This window comes from Zootoca vivipara, chromosome 1 (genome assembly GCF_963506605.1).
Source record: "Zootoca vivipara chromosome 1, rZooViv1.1, whole genome shotgun sequence".
Taxonomy (NCBI): Eukaryota; Metazoa; Chordata; class Lepidosauria; order Squamata; family Lacertidae; genus Zootoca; species Zootoca vivipara.
In genome coordinates this window covers 116,782,271-116,789,723 of record NC_083276.1, presented here as the reverse complement: position 1 = coordinate 116,789,723, position 7,453 = coordinate 116,782,271, and the positions used below count along the sequence as shown (strand labels likewise).

Genomic DNA, 7,453 nt, shown 5'->3' with positions numbered 1-7,453 from the left:
TGCAGACAGCTTCTGGGTCATGTGGCCAGCATGACTTCTGGGGAACCAGAGCAGTGCATGGAAATGCTGTTTATCTTCCCTCCGGAGCAGTACCTATTTTTCTACTTGCACTTGACGCGCTTTTGAACTGCTAGGTGGGCAGGAGCTGGGACCGAACAACGGGAGCTAACTCCGTCACGGAGATTCAAACTGCCAACCTTCTGATCGGCAAGCCCTAGGCTCTGTGGTTTAAACCAGAGTGCCACCTGCGTCCCTGACATTTTTTTTAAATAGACCTCATGGTAGCACCCTATAAAAAAGAACCCCTGGACAGTTAAGGTGACTATGGGGTGCGGTGCTCATCTTGCTTTTCAGGCCAAGGGAGACGGTGGTTGTCCACAGACAGCTTTCCGGGTCATGTGGGCAGCAGGACTAAACTGCTTCTGGCACAAGGAGGACCATGACAAGTGCAAGAGCACGCAAAAAAAAACACCATTGCCTTCCTGTGGCAGCAGTACCTATTTATCTACCTGCACTGGTATTCTTTTGAAACTGCTAGGTTGGCAGAAGATGGGAGAAAGCAACGGGAGCTCACTCCATCGCGTGGATTCAAACTGCCGACCTTCCATCAGCAAGCCCAAGAAACTCAGTGGTTTGGACCACAGCACCACCCATGTCCCAATAGGGTAGCACCCTATAGTTACGGTCTAAAGAAATACAACGTTCCACATACTCAAACAGGGTTACATTACTTTATGGGACTGCTGTGAGGTCCCTAAAGGAAGGCCAAACAGATGTGCTACCATAGCATATGAGAAGCTAGTAACATTCTGTTAGCATGGTGCAGTATAGTTTTTTTATCAGCAGATAGCAACATCTGATAAGCCCAGAAAACCTATTTGGCTACTTTTGAACATACAGTGGTACCTCGACTTACGAAGATGATCCATTCCGCGGCAGTCTTCGTAAGCCGAAGACTTCGGTTGTCGAAGCGCTGCTCTGTGCATGTGTGTGTGCCGCTTTGCGCAGGGCGCGAATAGACCAGGGTTGTCAACTTCAGAAGTCAAAACCTTCGGAAGTCGAGTCATTTGCTTCTCGAGGTACCACTGTACTAACATTTCATACAATCAAAGCTTAATACATTAAATTAGGATACAATAAAAAATTGTGTCCTAATTCAACAACAAAAACACCCATTAAAATGAATTATTTTATGTAACAAGAAATTGAAGGAAGGAAGCCAACCCCTAAATTATCAACATATAATACCACACTTTTACGGTTAGAATGTTCAGGTGTTCAGTGCATAGTTTTTGCTTGGCATAAGACAGCAGGTATACAAGCTTACCTTCAATTTGTCACTGTCAAGGAGCATTAACTGCTGTCCATCTATACACTTGGCTGTGAATTCCGCAATGTACTGCTCCATATTCATTCCCATTAGCCAATGGCACACCTGTTGCGTTGTCCATTCAGAAATGGGCCGACTGTGCCACTGATTTTGTTTTCCTGTAGTTGATGGTTCTTCATCTGAAGTCTAACAAAGCAAATCAGCTTTTACTTAGGTACACAGTAATTTAACTTACTGCTTTTAAAAATAAAAAGTACTGCATTTCTGATATAAAATAATATAAACATTCAAGACTTTGAATTGTTGAGTGCATAGCTTGTCTCCCCTCCAATATTTCAGTTTGTTTTATTATTTAATTCCCATAGTGAAAAGTGCCTGAACACATATATGAACAGTAATTTACAGAATGCTCATTGTAAATACCTTTATGAAAAAGTGGACTCACTGAACCAAGTGTAAATGTCCAGGTTCATGAGAAATAGGATTGTCAGACCCTGTTTAATAGCTTATAGGATTTTCAGACCCTGCTCGATAACTTACAGGTTATGGTATCACGGACCCAATGTCCAAAAGAGAGTTTGAAACTATTGTAAAGGATCATACAGTTTCTGGTCTTCTAGGTGGTAAGTTTTACTCAAGAGTAGATCCACATAAATTAATGGCCCTCACTTAGCCATGTTCATTTATTTCAATGTGTCTACTCTAAGTAAAACTTGGTTGCATACCACTCTATGTTTGTGCCACATAAAGTCCACCTATATTATACTGTTTCCATACATACATCACAAATGCCCCTGAAATGGAAACGAGGCCAAAGCAAATGAACTGCTGGTAAAAGTCCACATCGGAGTGAACACTACATACTAGAGAGAAGGGAACAAACACTCCTTTTATCTATTACACTAGGAAGGTCTCTATTGCTGAATTCATTTTATGGGGATAGTGAGTCAGTTTTTACAACTTATCGCTTAAGTTATGAAAATAATACCACCTCGGTCTAGACGTGTCATTAGCGTAAAAATACAATGCCGTTATGTATTACTGTGTATTCATTTTCTACAAGTGCCATGGTTTCTTTGGTTCCCCAACTTTTATTAGGAGCCTGTAGCTAAGGGGACAAAGGACATACTTTTGACCTACCAAGGCCAGAAACAAAAAATATTTTTCAATTTCTCTAAAGCTATCATACAGTCTTTGGTCGAAGAGAAAGTTTTTCTTTCTTACACAAGACAAATACTAAAAACTCTTTATTTCATCCTGTGCCGAAAAGAAAAGGTGCACAATACATAGACTAACCATGCTGATTATGCATCTTCATTGAACTTTTAAAAAATGAAGTACTGATAATACAAATTTTGTTTTGTTAAAATTCAGCAATGGCAATAGGTTGGTTTCTATATGCTTGTAAAAATGTAGTATGTGACCCCTACTTTTGTTATTGTACTTGCAGCTCATTTTTTTTATTGGTTTACTGCTTATTTCTTTAGATGATAGCAATGATTTATGAACTAACTGCTGCATTGCTCTAGATCAAACTATACATGCATATGGGGGCAAACAGGTTTCTTACAAGTTTCCATCATGGCACCTTACAGTGCTGAAGATGCAAGGCACTTTTTCAGTTAAATTTGAGAAATTTAACTGAAAAGGGAACTACCTCTTTGCTACAGCGTGCAAACTTCACACAGCCTGCCCACCTGAGCTCTTCAGCATTTCTTTTACTTTCAATGTAGATGCAAGGACCACCTGAAAGCAGCAGGGATCACGAATTCAAGAGCCACTTGTTCAAATCTTAAAACAAAGTAACTTTCCAAGTTATAATATAAAAACAAGGAATTAGCAAGTGATGCCGTGAACACAGAATACTTCTTCTGAGCCTGTTTCACAATGCGAGGCCTGTCAGCTACTCTTGTAAAGACATATTTTTAAAAATATGAAGAAACTACTCCTTTTGTTACATTAAAATGTTTAGCACGAACAAGTATCCAATATTTACTCAAAAACATTAACTTGTGTTACTGAAAGGACACTATCTCCATCCTTCCTTGTAGAGATATGCAAATTCCATTTCTAGAAATCAAGTAAAGGTCAGTTTCTGAAAGCCCCAGTTGATGCAGAGAGAGAAAATGAAGAATAAAATCCAGCCCTATTGTGCTGAGAGTGCAAAATCCTCAAAACAACTGGAAGAGAGTCGCAAGGAACAGTATCCATCTAAACTGAATTACAGAGTAATTTGAAAGAGTAGTGAAAGGTCAACATAGTGTATAGACACAAAACTGTTAAGGAAAAGCTATTCATAAGACTAGAGTATCTATAGGGCTAAGTGCCCAGATGCTACATGAGGAGCTGTGAAACTCCATACTGAAGGCTGAACTTAGCTGACACCACAAAACCTTCCTCACTGAATTCTGCAAAGTTTAGAAAGACCCAATTTAGGAAATTCAAAAAATGTTTGGCTTTATAATGATCTAGAAATATTTCAAAAATAATGCAGCAAGAATTAAGCTCTACAGCCGAAAGACTGAAATGAGAAAGACAAGGTGTATTCTGTTAGATGCACTAATGCATGCCATTCACACAAATAGCAGTAGCATAGAAAGCAAACTGCATTGGCTGGTGGTACTATTAATTAATTGGCTGTCTTATAATGTTAGGGATGTAATTAAAGTGTTTTCTTCTTGCAATGCAGGAGCAGAGCAGATGCACATTCAGTCTTGGTTTGGCTTCGGTTACATGCAAAGTAGCTCAGTGTGATAAAATGTTGTCAAAAATATTTCAAACCCAAAACTGATAACAAGCAAAATACTTTTTGTCTCCTAGGTACCTTTTTCAATGTGGGCTTATAAAAATATTAAATTGCAATGATGATAACCTACTCTTTTCATTAGACAAACTTAAATTGCATAATATAGTCTGAATTGTGATATCAACAATATACACAGACACACTGAAACTCACCTCGTTTGAAGAGAAGGTTAAAGTGTGTGAACGCCCTGAAAGATTTGGCTCTGCCACTAACCCTGACAGATCACAACTTGGCTTGCTATCGTATGAACCATCTATGACAATTCTACTCTGCAAACAAGTGAAAATAATGTGTTGTTAACTTCCCCCTTGGGACAATAAATCACAAGGAGGCACAGTATCTTATTTTTTAAAAAGTAAAAATAACTAATCATTTATTTCCAGTAACTCTGAACTAAGCTTATCTACATTCATCATGACTCTCTCCCCAATTCACAATACACAAGTATTGGGCTCATATCATCTGATCTATAGAAACATTCAGAGAGTTCTGGTAGCTATTTTCAGCACATAGGGTTAGTCAGGAATGAATAGGGTTAGTCGTGAATTCATTCCCTTAATGGGGGCTAGGGAGGGATTACACTTTGACCTTAGTTTTCTGATTATCAGAGACTGGAACCAAGACCTGCACCATGGGCAGTTCCTGGTCTTGAGGAGCACAAACGACTCTGCTTCCAAATGTTCCACCCCTGCTTTCAAGTTGCAGGCATAGTAAGAAAAACAGGGAGCAGTATGGCTTCCTGCCATGATAACTTTTCCTTTTGCTACTGTCCTTGCACCACCTACCCTATGTAGAGCAAGCAGGCCTTACATTAGCACCCAGCATGGTCAAGCAGATGCTGAGCCCCCCCCCCCAGGACTGACACTTGCCTGCTGCACCCTTGCTGACTCCCCATCCCCTAAAGCTGGCTTCTCTAATCTGCCACCCTCTAAGATACTTGCCGCCCTGAACCCCAATTTGGGAGAAAGGCAGGATATAAATACATTAATACAGTGGTACCTTGGTTTAAGTACACAATTGGTTCCGGACGTCTGTACTTAACCTGAAGCGTACTTAACCTGAAGCAAACTTTCCCATTGAAAGTAATGGAAAGTGGATTAATCCGTTCCAGACGGGTCCGCGGAGTACTTAAACTGAAAATACTCAAACCAAGGCGTACTTAAACCGAGGTATGGCTGTAGTATTTAACTGCCCAACAGGCATTGGCCGAGTCCTCTTCCTGTCCAATATGGGAGGAGATAATACCTAGTCCAAAATAACACAGGCTGAAGGGTGGATAGAATGAAGCACCAAAATCAACAGTAACATGTTTTTCTATCCTGCCAGCTGTCTGTTACACATATGTATGGTTATGGGATTTCATGGAGGCAAAGATGGAACAAGAAAATTGGAGAACCAGATATTTTAGTAGTAATTATGCCCCTTAAGAGAGCAATCCTAAATTCCTAGACAGGGGGACCACTGGATCCTGAAGAGGGCTTGGAGTCAAAACCATCCCACTCCCAACAAACCCACAAGAAGCGAGAAAAACTATGCCTACCCAGAGGCGTAGCATGGGAGGGCATTGGTGCAATGGCCCCGGGTGCAATTTTGAGAGAGGGCCCCAAAAGGTGCCCCCACAGCAGGCTCCTTCATCGGAGCCTGGCTTCGCGCCAGAAGGAGCTGGGCCTTGGCTGTAGCGCTTGTACCTGTCACAGTTCTGCCCCCTGGGTTAGGCCTGACCCGGGGAGGAGAGCAGGTGAGTGGGTAGCAGTGCTGCTGCCCACCCTCCTTGGGCACAGCATACCTTGTGCCTGGTGGCAACAGCTCTGCCGCCAGGTCAATTCTGACCTGGCAGTAGAGAGCAGCGCTCCTCGGCCGCGGAAAGGCATGCCTGGCCACAGTGGGTCTGTCACCGGGTCAGGTCTGATCTGCCAGCAGAGAGCAGGAGAGGCAGCGGCAAAGCTGCTGTCCACCCTCCTTGGCTGCCAGGTGCCCTACGCCTGGCTGCAATAGCTCTGCCTCCGCCATTGGGTCAGGGTTGACCCAGTGGCAGACAGCAGGGGGAGAGAGGGCGGCAAAGCTGCCGCCCACTCTCCTCAGCCAGTTCTTGGCCATATCAGCTCTGCTGCCAGGTCGGGCCTGACCCAGCAGCGGAGAGCAGGAGGAGAATAGACAGGAGCTCCCCACCTCTCTCCAACCTTGGACTTTGGCACACTGGAGAGTGCCCTCCTCAGGGGCATGTTCTGCAACCCGCCACAGGTAGTGCAGGCATACCCTCCACTGCTATGCCTACCCTATAGCTGGTGTAGTTATTTCCCTTCACTCAAAGGCACAAAAAATATAAGGGTAACAAAGCCTAACAAAATAGGAAGTAGGAGGTTTCCTGGGGAACAAAGAGCTCACATGAATTGAGGTGTGTCTGTTCCCTTATTTTAGTAGTGTATTTGAAACAAGCTAGGGAAGGAGGAAGTAATAGTGGCCACAGGTAAACAGGCACAAAGCCTTTATAGCTTCCTATATTTTAATGCTTCTTCAAACTTTAACCTTCATTTCCTCATTAGATCAGGGAAGTGCAATCCTTCCTACCTGCCCCTAGTTCTTTAGAAACATCCATTTCCCACTCTGAGAACCACAGCACAATAAACTTGACATTAATAAAACTGAATGTATCACTGGTATTTATCATAGGTACCATGTGATGACCATTCTTACATAGCTTTCTAGGTCTGCAATAACAGGCAATACTTATCTATGCAAACAGAAAACAATGAACCACTCTCTCATAACAGTACAAAAAGATGTAGACTCAAGCACAGAAAAGAGCTTTTTAAGCCATATACATTTAAGTGTAGTTAAGCACTACTGTGCTCACTGCAGTTGCAAGTTATCAACCCTGGGCTTGAACTGAAAAGGCTAGAGATACAGAATTGACAACTCTGGACAAAGACACCATGCATTTTGTTTTAAATGACTGGCAGTGCAATCCTATACATCAGGAATGGGGAATGTCAGACAGAGGAGCTAAATTCAGCCTTGCAGGCCTCTCTCTATGCAGCCCTGGGGTCATCCACCATTAGCATAAGACATCCAGAAGGCTCCTCACAAGGGAATGTGGCCATAGAAATGAAAAACATTCCCCACCTCTGGTCAGAAGTAAGTATGATGAGTTCAACAGAACTTACTCCCAGGTAAGTGTGCATAAGATTGCAACCTGAGTCACTTCCCTGCATGGGAATAACTAAAGTCACAATGACACTGTCTCACCTACCTGACAACTCACAAGTTGATGTGAGTAAACTGTTCAACCATTGAATCTATGTGGACACAAGCAGGCA

The 7,453-nt window shown here is 42.5% G+C and overlaps 1 protein-coding gene across 3 annotated transcripts in view; it reads right to left on the bottom strand.

The window, feature by feature from the left end:
- Nucleotides 1–7,453, bottom strand: part of LOC118094658 (neurabin-1) — a 46,816-nt gene that overhangs the window by 5,602 nt on the left and 33,761 nt on the right. For 2 of the 3 annotated variants that reach the window (XM_035135230.2, XM_060281091.1), the window contains exons 17-18: nucleotides 4,289–4,405; nucleotides 1,328–1,516 (exon numbers count right to left, since the gene is read on the bottom strand). In XM_035135230.2, coding sequence (XP_034991121.2) covers nucleotides 1,328–1,516; nucleotides 4,289–4,405 — 306 coding nt within the window. The remainder of the gene's footprint in view (nucleotides 1–1,327; nucleotides 1,517–4,288; nucleotides 4,406–7,453) is intronic. The other variant, XM_035135241.2, reaches the window with a different exon arrangement.